This window comes from Theobroma cacao, chromosome 2, assembly GCF_053813885.1.
Source record: "Theobroma cacao isolate CCN51 chromosome 2, ASM5381388v1, whole genome shotgun sequence".
Taxonomy (NCBI): Eukaryota; Viridiplantae; Streptophyta; class Magnoliopsida; order Malvales; family Malvaceae; genus Theobroma; species Theobroma cacao.
In genome coordinates, this window is record NC_142640.1 from 49,176,430 (window position 1) to 49,201,957 (window position 25,528).

General features: G+C 34.9%; 3 protein-coding genes across 10 annotated transcripts; all 3 read right to left on the minus strand.

The window, feature by feature from the left end:
* Nucleotides 1-4,490: 4,490 nt before the first annotated feature.
* On the minus strand, nucleotides 4,491-7,527 carry LOC18610257 (ureide permease 1-like). 2 transcript variants are annotated; one of them, XM_018114504.2, is made up of 8 exons: nucleotides 7,408-7,527; nucleotides 6,849-7,153; nucleotides 6,165-6,303; nucleotides 5,894-6,068; nucleotides 5,637-5,680; nucleotides 5,458-5,555; nucleotides 4,951-5,325; nucleotides 4,491-4,816 (listed from the first exon to the last, which is right to left on the minus strand). In XM_018114504.2, the coding sequence occupies exons 2-8, from the start codon at nucleotides 7,083-7,085 to the stop codon at nucleotides 4,664-4,666; spliced, it is 1,221 nt and encodes a 406-aa protein (XP_017969993.2). In that variant the 5' UTR covers nucleotides 7,086-7,153; nucleotides 7,408-7,527; the 3' UTR covers nucleotides 4,491-4,663. The 2 variants fall into 2 exon arrangements, with proteins under 2 accessions (XP_017969993.2, XP_007045871.3); XM_007045809.3 differs by having other exon boundaries at nucleotides 6,849-7,269; nucleotides 7,408-7,518.
* Nucleotides 7,528-13,439: 5,912 nt separating this feature from the next.
* Nucleotides 13,440-14,755, minus strand: LOC18610260 (F-box/kelch-repeat protein At1g15670-like). The gene has a single exon (XM_018116228.2). The coding sequence runs from the start codon at nucleotides 14,692-14,694 to the stop codon at nucleotides 13,651-13,653; it is 1,044 nt and encodes a 347-aa protein (XP_017971717.2). The 5' UTR covers nucleotides 14,695-14,755; the 3' UTR covers nucleotides 13,440-13,650.
* Nucleotides 14,756-17,218: 2,463 nt separating this feature from the next.
* On the minus strand, nucleotides 17,219-22,573 carry LOC18610261 (ureide permease 1-like). Of its 7 annotated transcripts, none has more exons than XM_088803952.1 (10): nucleotides 22,285-22,573; nucleotides 22,112-22,169; nucleotides 21,211-21,513; nucleotides 20,446-20,584; nucleotides 20,196-20,349; nucleotides 19,361-19,404; nucleotides 19,188-19,285; nucleotides 18,599-18,973; nucleotides 18,243-18,405; nucleotides 17,219-17,462 (listed from the first exon to the last, which is right to left on the minus strand). In XM_088803952.1, the coding sequence occupies exons 1-9, from the start codon at nucleotides 22,344-22,346 to the stop codon at nucleotides 18,253-18,255; spliced, it is 1,386 nt and encodes a 461-aa protein (XP_088660078.1). In that variant the 5' UTR covers nucleotides 22,347-22,573; the 3' UTR covers nucleotides 17,219-17,462; nucleotides 18,243-18,252. The 7 variants fall into 7 exon arrangements, with proteins under 7 accessions (XP_088660078.1, XP_017971895.2, XP_017971896.2 ...); XM_018116406.2 differs by lacking the exon at nucleotides 17,219-17,462 and adding an exon at nucleotides 17,918-18,139; XM_018116407.2 differs by lacking the exon at nucleotides 17,219-17,462 and having other exon boundaries at nucleotides 17,918-18,405; nucleotides 22,139-22,169.
* Between the last annotated feature and the right edge of the window lie 2,955 nt (nucleotides 22,574-25,528).

Here is a 25,528-nt window from a genome sequence, read left to right on the forward strand (position 1 = left end):
ACACTTGGAACTGGCAGGATTTGTCAGAGCTTGACTCTTCGTAGAACCCAGATTACCCCGTCTAACCTGTTTTGCAGTTAGAGTGCCAGAGTTTAGTTTGTTGAGTAGAGTACCCGAGGAAAAACGACCTTTCAGGCTCACAATTTCTTTCCTTGGCACAATAGCTGAGATGTATCGTAAGTTAACAGCATAAGAGCAACAAAGGGAGAGATTATAAAGAAGAAAAAATACACAACACACAACATAACATTGCAATGATACTCTCAGAAATGAGGCATCCGTTACCTGCTTCTCCCTGAGTGGATCCCGAATTCACCTTCTGCTTAGACTTGCAATCACTTGTATTCTTTTGTTTTATATCTTTTGAGGAAACCCCAAAGTCAGAGTTACAAACTTTGATCTTTTTTCGAGGCAAAACCAAGTTGGAACTTGATGCAGCATTGACAGCAAGAGCTAAATTACTTCCAAGGCCATCTCCTTCCTCAGTTGAACTTTGGGTTTTTTTAATTTTAGAAGTCAAACGAAACTTCTCACTATCTGCAACATGAGCTGCCTGTTCAGGTGGAGCAGGAGAGGAAGAATTTGCATTTTCTGTTGTGGGGAGACACTTGAAATCGGCAGGCTTTGTCAGAGCTTGACTTCTCTCAGAACCCAGATTACCCCGTCCAATCTGTTTTGCTGTTTGAGTGCCGCAGTTTAGTTTGTTGAGTAGAGTACCCGAGGAAAAAAGACCTTTTAGGCTCACAATTTCTTTCCCTGGCACAATAACTGAGATACATCGTAAGTTAACAGCATAAGAGCAACAAAGGAGAAATTATAAAAAAGAAAAGAAAATACACAACATAACATTGTAGTGATACTCTCAGAGATGAGGCATCCGTACCTGCTTCTCCCTGAGTAGATCCTGAATTCTCCTTCTGCTTAGACCTACCATCACTTGTATTCTTTTGTTTTATTTGTTTTGAGGAAACCCCAAAGTCCTTTTTTGGAGACAAAACCAAGTTGGAACTTGATGCAGCATTGACAGCAAGAGCAAAATTACTTCCAGGGCCATCTCCTTTCTCAGTTGTACTTTGGGTTTTTTTAATTTTAGAAGTCAAATGCAACTTCTCACTATCTGCTACATGAACTGAGTGTGTTGGCGGAGCAGGAGAGGAAGCATTTGCATTTTCTGCTGTGGGGAGACACTTGGAATCGGCAGGTTTAGTCAGAGCTTGACTCCTGTTACAACACAGATTAATCCGTCCGACATATTTTGTTGTTGGAGTGCCAGAGCTTAGGGTCACGACTTCGTCTGCGGCAAGAAACTTCACTTTAGACTGCCTTGAATTTTTTTTAACTTTTAAAGGATCTTGCCAGGCTCTATATTTACTGAATCTCCTAGGTCCTGGAGAATGTACAGCACTAGAATCTATGCCTTCCTTATTTGTCATTGTACGTAGATGATTAGGACAATATTGGAGTCTTAAAAAGTTTCGTCTTTGCACCAGGTCTTAATTAAACTATTTTTTACTCATCTTACGTTTCTCTTGGGACCTCCATTGAACGAGCTTGCAAACAATATCTGATAACAAGAGGACCAACAAGTTGTAAGGAAACATATGGTATTTATTAAAATACAATTTATTAAGATAGGAGAGAGAATTTCGATTTAATTTTTTGAATAAAAAATACATGTAATTATTATTGAGTCAAAAGGTCGGGTGCTACGTACGATATTGATATTAAAATATCAATAATAGAAACAAATTGGACTGAAGGAATTATGGAATATGCATACCTGATTACATGGTATAAACACCTAGCACGCCAAGCATACACACAAAAAACAAAAAGATGGCGAGACAATTTCAAGGCTAAAAGAAGATAAATCTATGAAGTACCAAATTTGGACCAACATCTTTATTTTATTTTATATTTTTTGAAAGGCTTGAATGTATTTCTATCGATTCATTACACAAACAGGCAAATGGTCCAACGTCAGGTCTGCAACAAAACAAAAAATCAAGGAAAAACAAGTGGCAAAAGCAAAGGAAAACAACATAAAATGCCTGTTGAAAGGTAATTGCATACCAGAGAGGACCTATCCTTTTGAAAGAACTTGCTATAGAATTCTGAAGCAAAGGAACCTGCTGGGTTTGTGAAGATGGATAGGAGTGACCTATCCTTTTATTTGAAAGAACTTGATAAGAATTCAAAAAGCACAGGAACCTGCTAGAGTGTGATATGGAGCACTTATGGCAAGAATCTAGACCATATTCTGTCTGGATACCTTGTTTGCTCATTTTCTATTCTTCATCTTTCCTTTTTTACTTAAACATTTGCGCACACACACCAGGAGAACAATTTAGGAAAGACCTGTTTATGGTAATCAACGATGCTATTACCATCAAGGAGAAGAATTCTATATCTACATTAGATATGCAGGTAGGGATACCTCATGCATGCATGTATTCGTTCAGACCAAGTGCAAAACACAGATGAGCCGATTAAGACAAGACAGCAGAATGTTCCAGAAAAATCTGGGGATAGCACTAAGATAGATCGTCCAAGAGCAAAAGAAAGAGTTAAGGCAGTTCTTGATGTGTTAAGAGAGACCCCATATATAAATATATATTGATGTGTTAAGAAATAATGTATTGATATAATTATTGTTCACAAAATGTTCAAAAGCCACCTTAAACCTGCAACTTATGTACTATTTTAAAATGAACATCACAAGCAAAACCAAGAAAGACCCATCACTGATCAACAAGTGAAGTGGACTGAAGATAGAACCCTTTTGAATAACAAACTCTACTTGTGAAATTTCCATATCATTTTATGCTATCCAAGCTTCGATTAATACTATAGGTGAGCATTAATTGACGTAAACCGAAATAACCGTTCAGAATTTATTGAATTCAGTTAATTCGGTATGATTTTTTTTTTTATGATAAGAAAAATGGTTTATTTCGTTATATCAGTTGAATCTTTACGTTTAAAATTTATAACCAAATCAATCATTAATAATATAAAATTTTTCAACATTCTAGATTTTCAATCTCTCATTTCTCTCACTCGATCTACCTCTCAGAGTTTTATTATTACCAAAGCCTTTACATAAGATCATAGTATACTAAACTCTAATTTTGTTTTGATTTAGCATAAATATAGATTAAAAAAGTGTATACGAAGTAATATTTTGAGGACATTGTTATGAATTTGAAAAGGATTTGAAACTTACAAGCATAAATATAATATAAGATACAATATTTTAACAAGAGGATTCGAATTTAATTTTTTTGAATCAGAAATACATGCACACTTATGATTGAGTTGAATACGCAATTAGTGCAAGCATATTATTAGATTTAATATGTTAACTAGTAAAAACTAAAATTGAATTAATACTATTTAAGATGTTTATAAATATTTAGTACTATTTCTACATCAATGTAATTTTGACCTTAGCTATTTTAACATAGGTACATGCACTCATTTAGTTCTATTATTTGAGTGAGCTCTCTTTTAACTCAAACTCGACTTTTAAAAACCGGTCAATAAATGAAGTGAAATAAAGATAAATCCCTTTTGAAACTGTTACTTGAGTGAGCATTAATTGACGTAAATCAAAATAATTGACTAAATCCTAGGGAATTAGTTAATTTGGTTTGCTCTTTTTATTTCGGTAAGAAAAATAGTTTCCTCCGGTTGGTTTTTTATATCCAAAATTTATAACCAAATTAATCATTAATAATATATTTTTTAAATATATTTTATATAGAAAATATTATTAATATTTTAAATACATATATACACAAGGTTAAGCTAAAGGCATTTTGGACTTTGTTAATGATATATTATTGAAATATTTAGTAATTTTTTTAAATCCATTTTATATATAAAAATACTATTAACATATATGATCATTTTCATCATTTAAAAATTTTTCAGTATTGGTACTTTTATATATATTATACATATATACAAATTACATACACATGACTCTCGGTATTTCATTTCTCTCACTCAATCTACCTCTGAGAGTTATGCTATTACTAAGGCCTTTTATTGTATATTAGACTCGGATTTGTATTGATTTAGCATAGATATAGATAAAAAAAAGTGTATACAAAGTACTATTTTGAAGAAATTGATATAAATTTGAAAATGATTTTGAAACTCATGAGTGTAAGTGTAATATAAGATACAATTTTTTAACAAGAGGATTCGAGTTTAACTTTTTGAATAAAAAATACATACACTTTTATCTTTGAGTTAAACACTCAATTAGTACGAGTATATTATTAGATTTAATATGTTAATTAGTAAAAAGTAAAATCGAATTAGTACTACTTAAGATGTTATAAATATTAGTATTATTTCTATATCAATGTAATTGTGACTTTAGTTATTTTAAAATAAATACATGTACTCGTCCAGTTCTGTAATTTTAATGAACTTTTCTTATAACTTAAACTCGACTTTTTTAATAAAAAAATCTCTACTTGACTAATGAATATCTCTAATTTTCATATATTTGATTATACATTGATCATTGGATAATTAAATAGGTTTATATCTTTGACATTCAAATCGCAACCACATAAATACATGCAAGAGTATATGATAGTCATCTTCCTGCAGGTATATGTACTCCAATCCTTGGAAAGCTGCATCTTCATTTCCTACGCCCGGCTGATGCCATGAGTACTCCGACAGCCGCAATGAACATGAACAACATGCTGAATAGTAACACATATGTTCTTCGGGATGATCTTCGGTACTCTCCAAACAGAATTACTCCCCAGAATGTGCTCACCAGAGGAAGTGCCTGATCCCATCACAGCAAACATATGGAATGTGTTTGATGTTAAGGAATTTAGATATGATGGGGAATTGAAAATTTAAGCTTTTGAATTCAAATGTGATGGTAAACCAATGTGCTTTTTGTGGATGAAATCAAACCTGAACAGCGTCTGCTGCTGCATAGCCTGCAGCTTGACCTCCCATGAACTGGAGACCATTCCCAAAGCCACAGAGAAGGCCAGCCAGGAAGGCCCAGCCTCGGCCATTCCAGTCTTTCAGATAGGCCTTAAAGGTTGATCTGGGTACTCCCAGAGCTGGATGGTAAAGGAAGCTGATGTTTAGGATGAGAGCAATCACAAAGCAAGAGAGCGAGAAGTAGAAAAATGCTGTGTAGACAACCAACTTAGGAACCCCTTCCTTCAGAGTGTGCCACTGATCGTTTGTTGCCAAGTTAATTGCTGGGGAGAAGAGGGAGAAGCAAACACCGGCGAAGAAAGTTAAGGCCAGTCCAATGAAAGTGCTCTTTCCAAACACCTGCAAAGAAGAGTTAATCAAGCCAAAGACTAGTTGCGCAGAGAACAATACCATTTGCTTCTTGGGTTGTGAAGACCAAGTAAATTGGTGATGTGAAGACCAAGTAAATTGGTGAAGTGAAAACTTCCTAACCTTGATTGACCTTCTTTTCTCAAGCTCTATCAGGAAAGTTGCTGTTCCTGCTTTTGCCTTGTGTACAGGACCGTTCCCATTCTCTAGATCCTTTGTTACTGTTATATAAGGAGGCTTAGTAAATCAACAAAAGACAGACAAATATGAGGTGCTCTGCAAGAGATCCGAATGTTTCTTACCCTTGTTTGGAATTGCTTCTTCGGGCACCGAGGAAAGCACAGCCCTGGCAAAATGGTTGATTTTGTGAAGCAGGTGAAGTTGTTCGATAAACAATAAATAGGAAGGCGGTATTTGGAAGGTATCAACGCAGTTGAACAGTTTTCCAGCAATCGTACACAGAAACAAACCAATGAACAGTAACATGAAAATTAATCAAATCAATATGAAAAGATCAGATGATATGTTTAGCCATGTATGTGAAGGAAAGAAGCATTACCCCGTCCCAGTTTTGTTCTCATTTGACCAACTGCTAAGCTTTGCTTTATCATCAGCTGCGTTGGATGAGTGAACAGCTGATGCAAGACAAACAGCTACCAGGAAGCAACCAACACCTGGGAAAAGGATCTCAGCTCTATTGATTTTGTCATCTAAGAAGTAATTCAAGGTTGTGCCTGTTACAATCAAAAAAAGAAACCAAAAGTCAGAAATGTTGCAGTCTACAAAGAGATCCAAAAACTCAAGTTCTTTTAGAGTGTTCAATGGGTAACCTATGACAACAGTCATGCTTGATGAAATCACTTGTACAACTGATAAACCAACGAAAGCCCAAGCATATTGTGTGGAAAGATTTCCCAGGCTGAGAACCACCCCACCAGCCATTGCAAACAGAACAGAGGGCCAATTCTCCTGCATCAATTCCCATGGAAAATATTAAACCAGTTGGAAGTGGTAATATTATGCCATTTTAAACAAAAATATATATAGAGACAAGAATGCTACATCAATCACTTTTGAAAAATATATCCAATTTAGTTCATTACATAAACTCAGATATGTGGAATGATACAAGGTTCCTGCAAAGCTTAGTTGTAAGAACTTTTCCAGCAAGCTAAGAATCACCCACCAGGATTCAGAATATAGTTTGACAGTCAACTTGGAGCAGGTAAGAAACTTTCTATGTTCATAAAAGAGAAAACTAAACTAGAGGACCTCCAAGTGAGATAGAGGAAGATAGCATAACAAAATGCTACATGACATCCAAGTTCAATCTCAGGATTTCTGCTCTCTGACAAATCCCATTTCATTCTAGTACTGAATCGATACTTGATGCTGTAAATTCTAAAAACTAAAACTTTTCCTGCACTGCTATAACTATGAGAATAGTATGATGATATTTAAAAATAAAAGTCCAAGGCCTAACTCAAAACTCAAAAGCCAAAGGGGAAACTCACCTGAGAAAGTTGAGTAAAAAAATTGGGTCTTTCGACCGTGCTCTCCCCTATCTGACCAAACGTTAAAGCTATAATGACTGCAGCCAAGAGATTTGTCATTGTATAATCAAGGTAAGTGTGCTGAGGAAGGCGTCCTCGTCTTTCTAGCAGAGTGATAATAGCAGGCCAGGTGCCCAAGAAGAAAAGAGCAAGCAGCATGCAAGCTATGGCACCTCCTTTACTCTCCACTAGATACATCTTCAATTTATCAAAAAGTACAATCCTCTAAGTTGGAAGGGTAATTGAAGAAGAAATGTCTGAAAGTCCTACAACCATGAAAACATGTTAGTCTAAAAGCTGGTATTGTCCCTCACAAAGTTCACCAAATCCCACTAGAGTGCTGATCTCAAAGAAACGATAAAGTCTTCTGAGATGGCTAATGCTGAAAAAAGAGAACAGAGAACCCTTTAAGAGACCCCACTACTACTTTAAATTTCAAAGCAAGAAGTTTGGAATCTTTGAAAGAAACCCTTAAAAAAGTCCAAAAACTGTATATCCCATGGTATCTTTCAAGGTTTACCTCAAGCACAGGAGCTACTGCAAAAGAATTTACGGAATATTTCAGGCGGCTGCTCCAAAGTATGTGTTGAACAGCTTCTTCAAAACAATATACGATGGTTCCAACTTCCCAATGATCAGGTTTATAGCTTACTTGGTGAACGCAGATTCATTTGAGTGCAACTTGTTCCAAATATTTGCACGTTTCTTCTTTCTTGTCACCATCCATAGTGTTGAAAAGTCAACAAATTCAATGCTTTGCAAGTCAATATGTACATGTGCGTATACGTGTACGTGTGTCCATACATTGATCAATCCAAACTTATTGGCCTACGGCAATCCAAGTCCATACAAACAACAATATTGCCTGGATAGCTACATCATGCTTCATAATTGGAGGAACAGGTCATGATTGAGATGGGAAATTTTTCTTAGGGAGTCGGGTTCAGCTGGGAACCTTATATTAGTCATGATAGCTTCCATAATCACATTTGACTGATGAAAAAGTTCCCCATTGAAGCTGAAACCAACCAAAGAGTTTATGAAACAATGATTTGCGATTTGCCTTTGCATTAATTACTGCATTTCTACTTCTTACGCTGCTGACTATAATCTAAAAATAGGACCAAAGTGGGAAAGAAAGAGACATGACAGTTCATAGTTTATCTGATGATGGCCATATATAGTAGAATATCAAAAACAGCCAAAGAAAAATGGATTTTTCTGCCGTGGCCGATGGATGTACATTGAACCTACTCAAAACCAAACTTGGGAAGAAATAGAGAGATTAATAAATAGAAACGATGTTTACTATAATACTCTATTGAATTTTTAAGATATACATTCAATTTAAAATTAATTGATAATAAATGAAAATCTTTATTATTTTTTAATTTTCAAAATACCCTTAGTTTAAAAGAAGCTAAACTTTTTTTTATCACCCTTTGATGATAATAAATACTAAATCAATTACTAAATAAAATAAACAAAAAAAAAGGTGCTCCATCGTCAACTTGAAAGCTCACTAGTAATTTTATAGGCAAAGGCTGAGAAGGTAGCGGTCCAAATAGTTTATTACACCTAAGTCAAACATGACAAAGCAGATACGGCAAGTTGTTTTAAGGTTATCAATATCATTAGCCGACTATCAGAAAGTGCTGCAAGAAGAGGACAGTCCGCCATTCTTAAATGTTAGTACTTGCAAGTAAGACTGCAGAGGTCGAAAAACCAGATTCATGAATGCAGCTTTCCTAGGGGTCACTAAGTAATTAAGTGTTTATATTTCAATCTGTGAAATATCTTTTGTAAAAATAAAACCGTGAAACCGAATAAATCAAAACAGATTAATATGGATCCTGACACCAAACTAATGAATTTGCACCGATATTGGACTGAACTTGAGACGGAAGAGAGAAGAGCTCATCTTGGATGTATATTGCTCTTTGCATTTTCAAAGACAAATTAACACCATCTTCACATACTATAAATTATGGCCAAGTCAAAGAATTGGCATCGAAGATTCCAACTTTGCAGAGCTTTAAGCTATCCTCCAAGGAATTAGATATTTCCTTGCTTCCCCATGGGCTGCCACTCACAATTTGGAAGTTGAAAGGGATACTTCCAGTGCCATCCTCTGGGTAAACGATCACAGTAAGGATCCTTGGTGTATGAAACTCATCTCCAACGCTATGGAAGCTCTCTTTAAAACCATTAAAAAGGTTACTTTCAGCCACATCAGAAGAGAAATGAACTCACTAGCAGACGGTCTGGCCAAAGCTGGAGTCTTAAGGGATGTTAATTTCAATGCCTACTTGTTCTTCACCAAAGGGATGAAAATTTGGAACCTCCTGAAGATCTTTTATAAGCGGTTATGGGGTTGACCGTCATGTTGAGCAAACCTTTTGATGGACTGTTTATGGGGTTATTGTGTTGGTTTTTTTATCCTTTCTGTTCTATTGGCACATCAAGTACTTCTGATGTTTTGCCAGTCCTCATCTGGAGGACCTTTTGTAGCTTTAAGCCTTAAGTGGCTCTGCTGTTCAAGTCTCTTTTATGAGACAATGCTCAATATAATTTTGCCTTTCAAAAAAGAAAGAATTTTTTTTGTTTTCTTATCAAAATATGGTGTTACAGTTCTTATATTGGCGTTTACAGTTTAACAAAAAAAAATTAAGATACAGCCATAACATGGCATAATGGACTGTCAATGGAATTATCTTTAACAGCCATGAAATTGTATAGTTTTGCCGACATTACTGTATAAAAATGCAGGCGGAAAGGACATACGCATCCAAGACCCTGGAACCACGAAGAAGAACCTCCAACCTTAGTTTGCTCTTCTGTTATTTAGCTGTACAAGGAAGTCAGCGGTTCCTGCATTTGCCTTCTCTCAATGCCATTCCCATTTAACAGATCCTATAATCCTGTTCAGTAACAAAAGGGGTCTTAAAAAGTGAAGTGAGCAGTAACTAACAAGGTAAGATACTTCATACCTTGATTTCGAAGTGTATCTTTGGATGTGGAGGAATATCCAGCCCTGGAGAAAGAAAGAAATTTTGTGGAAGCAAAAAGAATAAAATGAATAATGTATACATAGGCATTTTTCTCTGTGGAAGCAAAAAGAATCTAATGAATAATGTATACATAGGCAATAAAGGTGTTAAACGTGATACCGTATTCTATTGTCGTTCTTTGGTGTTATAAATTGGAAAGATGTACAAGAGTAAATTCTTCTTGGAGTGAAGCTGAAGTGATTTAGGGAGGTATAGAGTGGTGACAGGAGGGTTAATGAAGTATCTCTCGTTTGCGCATCACAGAGTATTTACAGGCATCTGGAGATGGACTTGACCGGCAGAAGGCTAGCATTTGCAAGACACAAGCTATAGAACTAGTTTATATACATCTGCTAGAACACCAAACCTCCATAGAAAGGGCTAACAAAGTGCACCCTATGGTTTATATCATGAATGCCGATCATTCTAGCAGCCAAGACAAAGAACCTCAGCTTGATCTCTATCTGTCAAAATGGCATTTGGGATCCTGCTCCAACCCTTGTCTGCCAGGGTGTACTTTTCTGACCCTGGCATTACGTGAATTCAATGTAATAGTAACATAAATGCAAATTACTCTGTACTTAAAATTTATGCTGGCTTTCATCTTATTCAAACAATAACATCTTATTCCACTCCACCTCTCTGCTTCATGATCCTATGAGATAGTAACATACCTGCAACTTATTCTTTGCATAAACTTTATGATATCTTTCCAAGTACCCACTAAGTATTCAACTATGGGCCATCAACCACCTTAACTACACTACTGAATTTGTAAGTGACATCATTATTGGATTACAAGAAGCATTTAAGTAGAGTGGCCACATAAGAAATCACTGGTTGATAGCTCACATTTCAAAAAGATTAGGCAACAAAATTCTCAGAAAAGAAAAGCCAATATAGATAAGGAGACTGTATAGAGCATGCAAGCCAAAAGGACAGTAAAGAAAGCATGGCCTGAGTCAACACAAATCCAGAACAAAGTTAAAAAGTCAACTGAACAAAAAAATTCACAGCATACATGAATTTTTTTAAGTATACACAGTTTAATGTTCGAACTTGGAATATTTCAGATTGCCTTAAAAAATAGAGGTGCATCATTTGCGGATTGAGAGAGGCCTTAACAAAGTGTAAACAATACATAACAATGTAAAGGGGAGGCCTCCAGTAATCCGCTGTATCAATTTTTAGAGCAGTTGAACTGATAGTTGTCAATGATGTCCTTATTGGAAATCTTGGAAAAGGAAAAAGAGATTCTTTTTGAATAAAACTTTGTTCCAGAACCTTACACCTATATTTTTTGGTTGATTGGTTGGTTTGACTTTACAAGTCAACATCATGGGACAAATTGATGTTATTGTTTAAAAAGTTGCACATAACAGAGGACCAGCCTACTGTCCTGCATCATTTACCATGAAAATATGAAACAAGTTGAAAGTACTGATACTATGCCTTTAACAGAATGCTACATCCATCACTTTAGAAGCTGATAACCGTGTAGTGCATAAAATCAGTATGTGCAATAATAAATGTATGATAATTGGTCCTACAGGCTTTACTTGAAAGCATCTTTCCTGCAAGCCAAGAATCACCACCAAATTGGAACCATGGTTTGACAGCTCTAGGGAGCAAGTAACCAACTTTCTGTAAAAGGCCAAATGAGACTAGGAGGTCTGCAATTTAGACCGAGGAAGATATCTACAATTCCAACTGTTAAGTTTACCATAACAAAGCATTACATGATAGCTAAGTTCAACCTCCAGATTTCTGCTCTCTGCCCCACTTTATTCTATCACTAAACTGATCTACTAGGCACTGATTCATAGCCATCCATCACCTAAGCATGGCTACTGCATTGTAAATTCATGATTATATATAAAAGAATATATAAAGTCATTTTAACTGAAGAACTAGGAGGAGAGATCAGGGGCTGCAGCATCTCGATTTTGTTTCGCAGAACCTCTAAAACGGAAAGAATTATATTCCTCTACACACACTTTCAACTGAAAGAAATTTGCTTTCTTTAAGAAATATCACACCCAAGGGTACAAACAACTTTTCTGGAATGCTATAAGACTATTATGATGAATTCATTGATTCACTTACATGAGGAGTACAAGGCTATAGCATGTAGGCCCAAGACGTAATACAGAAGCCAAACTGAAACTAACCTGTGAAAGTTGAGCAAAATTTGGGTCTTTCAGGCGTGTTCTCCCCTATCTGGTGTAATGCAGCCAAGTGATTTGTCATTATACCATCAAGGAAAGATTGTCAAGGAAGGCCATGTGCCCAAGAAGAAATGACCAAGCATCATGCAAGCTATGACACCTCCTTTGCTCTCTACCAGATACGTCTTCAATAAAGTAGAGATATAAGCCTCTAAGTTGGAAGGATAATGAAAGAAGGAATGCATGAACATCCTGCAATTATAAAATGTTTTAGACCTTTAGTTTAAATTCTTGCATCTGGTATTGTCCATCACCAATGTTACTAAATCCCACTACTTGCTGGCCAATAGTACGAAATCTATAGTAGCGGAGAACGAATGCTTATGGCAAAGAAAATTATTTAATCTTCACAGTTGTGATCAGCAGCCTTGTTGGAGGCCTTGTAAGAAAAATGAGCCACAGAGATACCAACTCAGAAAGAGAGAGAGAGAGAACTGACAAGCCAGACATGAGAAACCATTTTAGACCCTACAACTTCATAATTCAGAACAAGATGTCTGGAATCTTTGAAATATTAGCTTAAAAGCCTAAACACTGTATTCTTTGGTATTTTACTGTTACACACTGAAAAGGCAAACAAACAAGAATTTAAAGAAATACTTAAGGTGGATGCTTTAAACAATGTATAGAACAGTTTCATCATAGCTCTATATGCTAGTTCCAACTGCCAGTAATCACTTCTACAATAAAGTATATATGTACTTACCTGGTGAAAGCATATTCATCTTAATGCAATCTGTTTCCAAATTTTTCACACGTTTTCTTTACCTTGTCCCCGTCTAAATGTTGAAAAATAAAAAAATGGTTTACAGTTTGCAAGTCAGTATATCCCCAGAAATTATTGTCATTGATTTGAAAACTGGTCAGTTGTCAAATATCTGTTCTTATATCTCATCAACAACGGCTTCAATGGTTTGTGGAAACCGTAAATAATAAGGTACTTGGCCAACTATATCAGGTCATCATAGTGTGGCATAATTGAAAGAACAGATCAAGTTTATAATGGCAAACCTAATCATGGAATTGAATTCAGGTAGGCACATTGGATTAATGACAACCCAGAACGACCAATTAGCCTGAAAACCATTCTGTCTGGTTCCTTGACTCCTCCATCTTACATCATTTTCTCAGACAACTATGGCTTTCCTTCATGCAGACAGAAAAGTCAACAGAGTAAAATTTCATCTTCAAATTGTTCAACAGCCAAGTGAGTCTCCTCTTGGTAACCACCAGCATCGACATTTACATCCCAAATACAATTTACAGCAGAACAATCATTCCAAAGCTGCATGTCTGAATATTCATACATATAATATGATAATTATGCATCACATTCAAAACTTTTTACATTTTCTGAGGAAAAAGAGAGCTGCTTTCTCCATGAAAATTGAAATACATTTATATTTTGGAAGACCAAAACCAAAATTACAACAAAAGTTACCTCTATATATATTTTTCTTTATACTATTGTTTATGCTTAGTGCATCAGATTTCCACACAGCAGCCTGACTGGACAAACCCAGAAAACTCATCAGGCACACTGATCTTCTCCAATTTTCCGTTTTGCCCTTCCTTCATTTCCACCATGTACAACCGATGTGGTGCACCTTGATACTCCGACCCGGTGACCAAGACTCGACCCCCAAGCCTAACCCCACATGCTCCGACCCTTACGGCAGGGTCGAGCTCTGCCCAATTCAACAATTTCCCATCTTTGCCAATCCCAACACTCGATCTCGGGCACCGACCTGGTTCCCAAACCCCTTCGACCCGTCTCCATTGCCCCGAATTGAACTCATACACGTCAGAACTCCCGTCAAATTGACCTTGACTCTCCGTTCCGTATCCGCTCACAACCCAGAACTCGTCTTCCCCTGTCACCACACCTTCACACTCGTCTCGCTCCTGACTCAGCTCGCCCAACTGAGTCCACTCGTCCTTTTTCAAATCATAAACCCAGGCGTTTCTCGACGCGTTCTTGTTCTCGTCATGCCCGCCCGCAATACAGACCCGACCCGAACATGCTCCGATTGCAAAGAACGACCTTTTTGCCGGCATATCCTTCCCTTTTCTCCATTGCTGAGTCATGAAATCGTAGATAAAAACATCGGTAACTGGGTCGTAACTCACAGGGTCCCACCCGCCCATGACCACAAGCTTCCCCTCACAGCTTGCCAATTGACAAAACAAAGGCAACCCACTTGAGTAAGTGGGAACCGGGGTGAGTCTATCCCAACTCCGACTCACGGAGTCAAACACAGCAATTCCATAACTCGGTGACTCACCCGGTTTTTTAGGTCCATTCACGATCCCACCACTAAAGGCCTGAACCAAGCAAGCAACTTCCTGGGTGTACCCTAATTTTTTGCGGTGGTAATAAAAATCTTTGCTTCGAAGCAAATCTCGCCATCGGTGACAAACTCGGGAGGCGAGTCGGTGAGCAGTGTAAGGTAACCGACTTATGCACTCAAGACCGAGTTCTTCCGGTAAACCCGGAACCAACTCAGTTGAGAACTCGACACGTTCCATTTTCTCAAGTTTCTAGAAGGTTTTCCCTTTGTTAAAAGCCATGGCAGCATTAGAACCAACCCCTCACCCACTTATTTATAACAGACAGTTGGATAACGGAAACGGCCACCGCTATTCGATTGAACGACACGTGTACTTTCACGGAATATCATATTACTTGAGGAGATATTTTGACTGGTTGTTATGACAGAACGGATAAGTGCAAACCAAGGGATTACACGTGGCATTCTTTCGGTCACCGTGATTTATGTTAGTGGTTCCCATTTTACATTGGATTGAATCTTCTTTCTTGATTGATCAGGTTAATAAGAGATCGACACGTGGTGATGACGGGGAATAAATGTCTCTCGTATATCCTGACGTGACCCCCCTCGATCAACGTGATGAGAACGAATGGATACTGTTTTCATCAGGTTGCATACTTTTTAAGATAACATCATGTCACGTTGTGATTATGTTTAATGATAAGAATTAATTAACCATAATATTTAAATAATTTTTTAAATTACATATGAAATTTTAAATAAATTTTATTTGATTTAATATAAAAATTTAAGTGTTCTTTTTAATGCAACGACAGATTGAAGCCCATTTTCGAGAGGTTTTTTAAATATTAAATCCTAACTTTTATATCATTTTAATGTTGTATATGACTTATATTTCATTAGTCTGAATGTGAGATTAAATCATTTAGTTATACAAATTATTTACGTAAAATTTTAAATTAATTAAATATCAAATTATTACTTTAAAATCAATTAATATACATTTAAAAAAGTATTATAATTAATTCACATGATATTAATATAAGATTGATTTAAAATTACACGAGCATAATGCATATGGATACATAATTAAACCCAATAATTAATTTATTAAAACATCAACTAAATCAAAAATTAAGTTATGAGTTGTAATAAATATGGTTTAACATGTAGTTTTCCAAATTATTTTAATTATAAAAATAATTAAATAATTTGGAAAAGTGTTCCATTAATGGTGGAAAACAAGTGAAATATTGAATAATTCAAAAATAATTGGGTGACATGTTCTTATATTTGACTTAAAAAGCAATCAATTTGCTCCCACTTGTTGCTAATTATGATATGGATTTTTCCACATATTTTTTTCATCTTGTCCAAGATGATTGAACTTCCTGTATAGAAATTTTCCAGTCCCCTGTGTGTTTTTCTTTTCCTTGTCGATATCCAAACCTTATCCTTGACAAAAGTGATAATAAAGCAAAAGAATTGGAGAAAGGATATGGGCTGGCTGCGGACGTTGTGTAACCTTCTAGACTAGGATAACAAAGACATGTTACACTCCAAACCAAGATAAAGACCTGAATGATTCCCCACTCTCTTTTACTGTCAATAAGAGATAGAGTGAGTTTTTTATATATAAACATTGATCTTCCTTTATCTATTAAATATATTTTTTAAATTAAAAATTTGAATCCGTGATAAATGGTATCAATGTAAATATAAAATTACTTTTGATATGGGATCTTCATGAAAAATGCAAAAATTGAAGTAGATCTGGACTGATGAAAGAGTCCCTCTCAGACCAATATAAGAATTCCTCTATCCTCTCCTCTATGGGTAAAAGAGTTTACTCGAAGTAGATTTGAACTAGTTTCAAGGTCCTCTGCTCTATGGGTAGAAAAAAAACAGTACAACGAGAATATTACGTAATTCGATACGTAAACATAAACTTTCTTTCAATCTATTAATTATGCCTTTTCATTTTAAAACATGGGTACGTAGATCATTAAAGTTCAACCATTATTTTTTAAAAAATTAAAAACAAAATCAAACTATTAAAGATAACATTGAAATTCGATCAAACGTCACTTTTCTTGAAATTTCATATTCATATGTTTCTTTGACAATAAGTTTTATGATTCATAAATTCTTACTTTTGTCAAAATCAATCAATTTTCGAACACTTATAAGAAGCAAAGTAACACTTTAATTTTGTATCAAACTCGTTTGAATTTTTTTTTTTATTCAACACTGGTGTCCATTTTCTATCAAATCGAATGAATAATTACAATGACTAAAATCAAGAAAAACCAAGAATAATCAAACCACAAATGAAAGAAAGAGTAAACTTTACATATATTTCTTATATTTATATATATATATATATATATATATTATAATCATTATGCTCTAGAATGTTTCAAATGTAGGAATTGGGGAGTAAGATTTTAACCCAAAGTCATAAATAATATAAAGAACAGAAAAATCAATGCCATGTGCTTAGTGACAGTAGCTTGCGAAGACTAACTCTATGTTTATAATTTCTTTTGTTTTCTATTCCAACAACTAGTCATCACAAATTTTGTCGTGTTGTGTAAATGACCTTTCATTGTGTCCTCATGAAGCCATGAAAGACTACCTTTTTTTTCCTGTGGCTTGTGCCTTTCGGCTAGAAAAAGAACAAATCACATCACACGTACTGCACAAAGGCTAAGTTTATGTCGGTGAATTATGACCGTAAACCGATAATTAAAAATGAATTAAAAAATAATTAATAAATTAGATGTCCAAAATCGAATCAGGACCAATTCGGTTAAGACAAACAACCTTACTGATTAATTAAGCAAGTCTTTTAACTTGAAGAAATGTCTTTATCATTTATATAAGGAATAAAAACAAAAGGGGCCCCCCAAAGCCGTCGCGGAGTGCCTGCCTAACTACTTTAGTCTCCATCTGGGGCCTTTATCCATCACTTTTCTTTTTCAACCTTGTGGGGGAGTAGTCCTTGTAAAAGGAAAATAAAAAAATATCAATTAATAATCCACTGAATGATCATATTCGAGATTTAATTTATTGATTGATATATAATTTTTTATTTAAAAAATAAAATTTGAATTTTATTTTTTTAATTTAAAAAAAAATCCACCAAATGGTCTCATATTGAGCTAAGTTGCTTTCAAAATAGGTCTTCTAGAAGCATTGTAGAGGTGAAGAGGAGGGAAAGTTTACCATATGATTAAAAATAAAAATATAAAAATATAATTAAATGTAATAAAAAAATAATTATTAAATTTTTTTAAAAATATATTGTATCTTTTGACTTTAGGCAAATTGTGTATGTTTTTCATTTTTTTTATTTTATTTTCCCTCTATTTTTGTAAAACATCACTATTAGTGCAATTTTTTTTTTAAAGTATGTTGGCTTTTAATTTTGTACAAGAAATCAAGGGCCACAAATATGACAAAGAATCAAATGGGATTTATTGTAAAGAGAAATATAATTATCAACTATTTTTCTTCATTTATTTTACATTTTGGCTAGCACTTTTTCCATCCCATTTCTGTTTCCACCACTTCTTTAATCTTCATTAGCAATGCTGCTTGTCTGCCTTTTGTGTGTGCGTTTGTGTTTTCCTACCAACAAGTACAAGGAATAATCTACTTGCAATGCTTGGAAGCACCTGCCAAACAATTTCTTGACATGTGCATCAGAACCAAGCAAATGCTGTGCATTTAAGTAATTCATCAAGCCATGAGTACTGGAATCCCCAGAGAAGAACTTACAGCTGCATACTCATTTTCGATGCCCTGATGATGCCATGAGAACCGCCACAGCCACAATGAACATAAACAACATGCTACCGAGCAATATATATGTTCTTCGGGATGATCTTCGGTATTCTCCAAACAAAAGTATGCCCCAAAATGTGCTCACAAGTGGAAGTGCCTGGTATCACCGATCAAGTCTAGATGAATTAAGCAATGAAGCATACAGTAAACATATGAGCAAAGGCACATCTGTTAGCCCAGAAGCCTTGTAAAAGAATCAAGGTATCGATAAATCGTAGATAATTTTCTTATGCTATGAATGAAGATCGATGTCATGTATTTTTATGGTCTTAAAGATGAACAGAAAGTACCTGAACAGCATCTGCTGCTGCATATCCTGCAGCTTGACCTCCCATAAACTGGAGACCATTCCCAAACCCACACAGTAACCCGGCCAAAAAGGCCCAGCCTCTGCCATTCCAGTCATTGAGATAAGCCTTAAATGATGATCTGGGCAAGTCTAATACAGGGCGGTAGAGGAAGGTGATATTTAGGATGAGGGCAAGTACAAAACAGGAGACTGAAAAGTAAAAAAATGCAGTATAGACAACCAACTTGGGAACCCCTTCCTTCAAAGTGTGCCATTGATCATTAGTTGCCAAGTTGAATGCTGGTGAGAAGAGAGAAAAGCAAACACCAGCGAAGAAAGTTATGGCCAGCCCAACGAAAGTGCTCTTCCCAAACACCTGCAAAGCGAGTCAAACCAATTGTTAGAGAAAGATTTATATAGGATATAATATATGCAAGGCATTATGATCTGTCCACTTTAGTTGCCTTATAGTTCACTTGAATAGCTGTCAAATTGTATAGCTTTCCACATTACTACATAAAATTGCAAGAGTAGAGGGACATATTTTTCGCAGTTCTAGACCCTTGAATGAAGAAAGCAGAACCTCCAACCTTAATTGCTCTTCTGTTCTCTAGCTCTACAAGGAAGTCAGCAGTTCCTGCCTTTGCCTTCTCTGTAGTGCCATTCGCATTCTCCAGATCCTTTAATTCTGTTCACTAATAAAAGCAGTCTTAGAAAACGAAGTGAGCACTAAGTAACAAGGTAGGATACTAAAGCCTTGTACCCTTATTTGTAGTTGCCTCTTTTGATGCGGAGGGATATCCGGCCCTGCAAAAAGAACAATTTTGTCGAGCAAAAAGAATATAATTAGTAACTTGTACACAGGCACTAGAGGTTTTAAACATGACAAAGTGTTCTATATGGTTCTTTCACATTACTTATTATAGGATAAAGGACAAGTGAATTCTACTTCAGGTGAGAGTCAAGTATTTGGATTAATGAAGTATTTAATCCTTGGAGATGACACAGTGTAGGCATCTGGGGATGAAATTGACCAGTAGAAGGCTACCATTTGGGCAAAACAACCTAACGGATTAATTTATTCTACTTGGAGCGCACTACACTGACAATCATCTTCTAGACTACAAAAATCTCTAGCTAGGGCAAAACATGATGCACCCTAAGTTGCACATCATCAATGCTTATCCTTCGTTCTTGTGTCAAGACAGAAAACCTCAACTTATCTCATACTCAAAACGCCATTAAGGGTCCTGCTCAACCTTGTCTGCGAGGTGAGCTTTTGCTGATGCAGGACCTTTGCAAACCTTGTTATTAATAAATCATAATGGGCAGAAGTTAGATGGTATAAGCTCAGGCATACAAGCAAACGACATGGGTTAAAAAGGGCATTTGAAACTTGCAAAAGCAAACTGGTTTTGCAAGCCATGATTAGTTTCACTTCTGATTAGATTCATTAGCTTCCATCAAGAACAAAAGCAAAAAGAACTAAAAGAAAGCTGACTGTATGATTAATCACTGGATCCAAAATGCTGCAATGTTTTTGGTCAAATAGTTAAATCATTTAACACATTTAGATATTTATTGAGAAAGAGGCATACTCTCTAAGCTCGATAAGCTTTGCTTTATTATCTGCAGCATTGGACGAGTGAACGGCTGATCCAAGACAAACAGCTATTAAGAAGCAACCGACACCTGGGAAAAGGATTTCAGCTCTATTGATTTTGTCATCCAAGAAATAATTCAAGGTTGTGCCTGTTCAATCAAAACAAAGTAACTATAATTAAGAAATTCAAAAATTAAGTTTTGTTAGCATTCATTAAGAACTTATGCACGCATAGAGACAAAGACCTATAACAACAGTAATGCTTGCGGTGATCACTTCTGTCACTGACAAACCAACAAAAGCCCAAGCATACTGTGTAGACAAATTTCCAAGGCTAAGAACCACCCCACCGGCCATTGCAAACAAAACAGAGGGCCAATTATCCTGCATTAATCACCAATGAAGATTCAAATCCAGTTATAAGCAATAAAATACCTTTGCTAATGATAATCAAGTATGCTGTAAGGCTATATCAATCACATCAGAAATACTCCTTGCCAACTACAAATTTACTTACGAAATGTGCAAAGCTACTAATTCTCTCTCTCTCTCTCTCTAACTCAGACAACATCTTATTATCCATCTCTCTGCTTGAAGATTCGAACTTTATGCTACTACAAACACTGAAATTCCGGATTCTAAGTGATAATAACATGAGGACAATTTGTTCGTTACCTAAACATTTTAAGTTGTCTTTCATCTACCCATTAAGTATTCAATTAAGGGCCATCTATCACTTTAGCTAGGCTACTGAATTTGCAAGTGTCGCTACTATTCACAGTTATATAAATAGTTTTGTCATTATTAGGTAAAGACAGAGGTGAAGGGAACAACAGGGCAATTCATCTTCTGTTATCCGCATTGAATAAAAATCCAACTTTACATTTATATTCAAATAACAGATTTTACCATCTTTTATATATTCAAATATTTAGTTCGATAGTCTAATTTTTTTCTGTTATTGCTACATTCATAGTCTCAATTCCACCCTTAATATGAAGGAAACTCACCTGGGAAAGTTGAGCAATAAAATTTGGCTGCTCTGGACTGCCCTTGCCAATTTCACCAAATGTTAAAGCTATAACTATAGCAGCCAAAAGATTTGTCAGAGTATAATCAAGATAAGTATGTTGAGGAAGCCGACCTCGTCTTTCTAGTAGTGTCATGATCGCAGGCCATGTGCCCAAAAAGAACAGAGCAAGCAGCATGCAGGCTATGGCACCTCCCTTGCTTTCCACCAGATACATTTTCAAGCCACTACAGATAATCCTCTCAGTTGGCACGGAGATCACGGATGCAATGCCTGGAAAATCCTATAACAAAGAAGAAGTCTTGGTATCTTACATAGCCTTTTGTTTGGTCAAATTTAGTAAATTTACTGGCCTGTTAAGCCCTATATGGAATTTCTCTAAAATCAAGGAACCCCAAAACTACACACCAAAGTGAGACTCCAAGCAGCTGGCATTCAATCAAGATAACAAACTATTCGAAAACAAGAATCCTTCATCTAAGCAAGCAGGTAAAAACACAGATATGGAGAGGGCAGTCCACTCAGTAAACGTAGATTGGCCACCACAGAAATGACTGGTTGAGAGCTCATATTTCAGAAAATAAGGCAACAAAATTCCCAGAAAAGAAAAAACCAATTCAGGGAAAGAAATGATATAGAACGTGCAAGCAAAAAGACAGCATAGCCAGCATAGCCTGGGGTAAAATAGATCCAGAACAAGAATTCAAAAGTCAACTGAGCAGAAGTCCCACAGCAAACTCAACATTTTCCGAAGTATAAACATCATATTTCTTCAAAATTACTCACTCACCATATGCAAATAACAGAGCAAAGCAAAGAAGAGAAAAAAAGAATCCTAAACATAGGCAACTAAAAAGTTAAAGGGTACAAAAACAAATAACCAGAAGGAACAAATCCTTGTTACTTGCCATCTCCGGTCGCCCACCACCAAAAGCAACCCTGGAGATACGAAATCATATTAACTAATAAAGAAAAGCCAGTAGGCCACACACAGTCACACATCACAATCAGAAACCCAACAGTCCAAAAAGCTTGGAAAGTATGAATCTCTTACCTTAAACAATTTATTGCGTCAGAAACTTTCAGACAGCTACCGCAAAATGAAGCCTGCAACATTTGCAGACTGAAGGAGACCTTGGAAAAAAAAAAAGAGCAAATAACAAAGAAGCAGAGACGGGTCAACAATGGGAAAAGGCTGTAGTGTGGAATCTTGGAAAGAGATTCTCTTGGATTCAAAGCTCAGTTAAAGCAAATCATGGATCCCTGCACGTTGGTTTTCCATGGTTGGCTGGTGAGCTGAAAGTCAGCCTGTCGTTAGATATTGAATAATTGGTTGGTTTGCGCTGTCCCATGCATTGAATTACAATATTGAATAATATAACATATTCCGTACTTATATTTAAACAATTAATTATTATTTTTTCCATAACATGTGGCATGATTAGGAATTTTTTTATTTCAAGAAATAAAAATTTAAATCTAGTTCTCTGAACGAATATATATACTAATTATTTAGTTAAAATATTTATACGTCAAATTAAGATCAATTAACGAGGATAATTTTATCTCATGCATATGCATTGAATTAGAATATGGAGCAATATAGCATGATCACAAGATCAAAATTTTTTTCTATTTTGAGAAATAAAAATTTAAATCCAATTCTCTAAAAGATGAATATTTATTAATTATTAAATTAAATATTTATATATCAATTAAGAAGATAATTTTGTACTGGTATCCTCGTAAGGATGGAAACATAGTCAACATTGTTGACAAGCTATAGCCTATAGGTTTGATTATCAAGGAAATGTGACAGTGAATATGGAAGTACTTAAATTATCATGTGATTACGGCAACGTGATGGTGCATGCTTTGACAATGACAGAGAAGGGATTGGTGTATGTAAAGGGGGTTCTTGTGATACGGAGAGGAAGCGTTGCAAATAAGTAAAATGATGTGCCAAAAACAGCAAAGAGGAAGATTGAAGCAGTTCCTGAAGTACTAAGTGCTGTGGCAGGTGAAAGACAATAAGAAGAGACTTAAAGAGACTTAGAGAGTACAAGATAATTAGAGAGAGAATTTAGAGAGAAAAGCTCTGAAGTTGAGAATGTGTTAGATTGGAGGGGGAGAAAAGAGTCCCCCAAATAAATTGTGAAGCTCTATATATAGTGCTAAAAGTGGCGATTACATAACAATAGGCTTTAATGTGTCTAATGAATGACATTATTATGAAGAGTATTAATGTAAGTAACCGTTACTGTAATTAGATGTAGTAAGACTTGTTCTCAAGTAAAGGTAATAGAAAAGAAGTTTATAAGAATAGGTACAAAAAAAGAAGCTGTACGAGAATAGGTACAAGAGAATAAGCTGTACATGAATAAGTATACAAGAACAAGGTAAGATGGTAAAACACTTGTACTTCAGGAAAGGGTTAAGAGGAAGACCTCTTAACTACCTCCATATCTGAGTCACCAAGCCAAACTCTCTGGAACATCCCAAGATGAAAGTAACCCATGAACCCTGCCACTTATTCTGAGTTACTTTCACTGTCATCCAAGTGAAGTGATTGTTCTATTCAAAGTGGTTGTTCTACTTGTATTAGTTGTTTCATATGGAGTAATACTTTACTTTTTCTAATTGTTCTGCTTTAAATAGTACTTGAAGTAGCGCTTCACTTATTTTGCTTGAAGTAACACTTCACTTGTTCTGGTTGTTCTCTGTACAACATTATGTTGTAACATAATTCTTTAGAGTAACAGTATTAACCAAAATCTAGTATCTATATTTTGCCCCCTGCATAATAATTCATTGTTAAAAATAATTCTTATATATTAATTTAAAGTATAATTTTTTTTTTGTACTATAACATATTGTACTGTATCACTTTGAACAGTAATACCTTGGGCAGTACTATTTTAGACAGTAATACCTTAGCCAGTAATGCTTTAGGTAGTAACACGTTACTGCCTTGTGTAAGGTGTAATATCAAATTTTTTTTTGTAATGTCAAAATCTTTTGTAATATTTGATTGATTATGCAATAATATTTAATAACTTTCGTAATATTTGATTGTATTTTTTTATGTCAATATCTTTTGTAATATTTTATTGATTATGCAATAATATTTAATATCTTTTTTATAAAAAATCTTGATTCTATTTGTAATATTTTATTGATTATGTAATAATATTGAATATCTTTTTCATAAAAAACCTTGATTCTATGTGACTTATAAATATCAAGTTATTATGAACAATTTTCTTCATTCATATTCAAAGTAAAGCAAAAAAATTTCAGAGTAAAGTCGATTCTTTTGCGAATCTTTTCAAAGAAGTAAGTTTTTCTTCTTCTTGTAATCTTTTTTTTTTTTAATTTTGTTTTCAATTAATTAAATTTAATTGAATTTCTCTTACTTGTTGCCCCCTGCATGAATTTTTTTTTTTTTGAAAATGAGAAAAGGAAATTTTTCATGCATAAGATGAGATTTTATATATATATATATATATATGTTCAAAATATAATTATTAAACAAACAAAATTGAGAATATTGTTTTTTTTTGTTAGATATAATTAAGATCCTTATGAAATTGGATTATTGTAGATAAATTTTAATTGAGCTTAACATTTTAATACTTTTTTTTAATGAATATTTTGACTCAAAAATAATGTTTTAAAATATATATATATATATATATTTGTACTTGTACCTTTAGATGAGAGCCTTCTAATTCATCGGAGGAAAGAAAAAATAAAGAGACTTAGCCTTCGATGGAATATTTTTTTTTAATACATAAGAAGACAAAAAGATGAAGAAGAAGTCCAACTAAAGTTGAAAAAGATATGTAAACAAACTATTCTTTTGTTTGCCCGCCATACACACTTGTGTTATTATTATTTTTTTATTTAATTGATACTTTTTTTTCTTACCTTGAAACTCACAACTGTAACGGCACTTTGTTTTAGAGTTTTCTTTGAAACTCACGGCACAAGCATAAGTGTAAAAGAGGATTAATTTTTTTTTTATTTTGTTGTGTAGCCTTAGAAAAAAGTTAATAAAAAATAAATAAAAGTTAAAATAAAAGGAGCAAACGACTGACTTATCTAATCTTTTTTTTTTTTTTGTCTTTGTTTTGTTGGCAGCAAAAGTTGTAAGTTGTAGTTTTTTTTTTTTTATATATAGAGAAGAGGGCTTTGTACTTTGGAGTAATTTGTCGACATCAAAAGCTGAAAGTTGTGGGGTTTTTCTTTATATATATATATATATATATATATAAAGAAGGGCTTTTTCAACATTG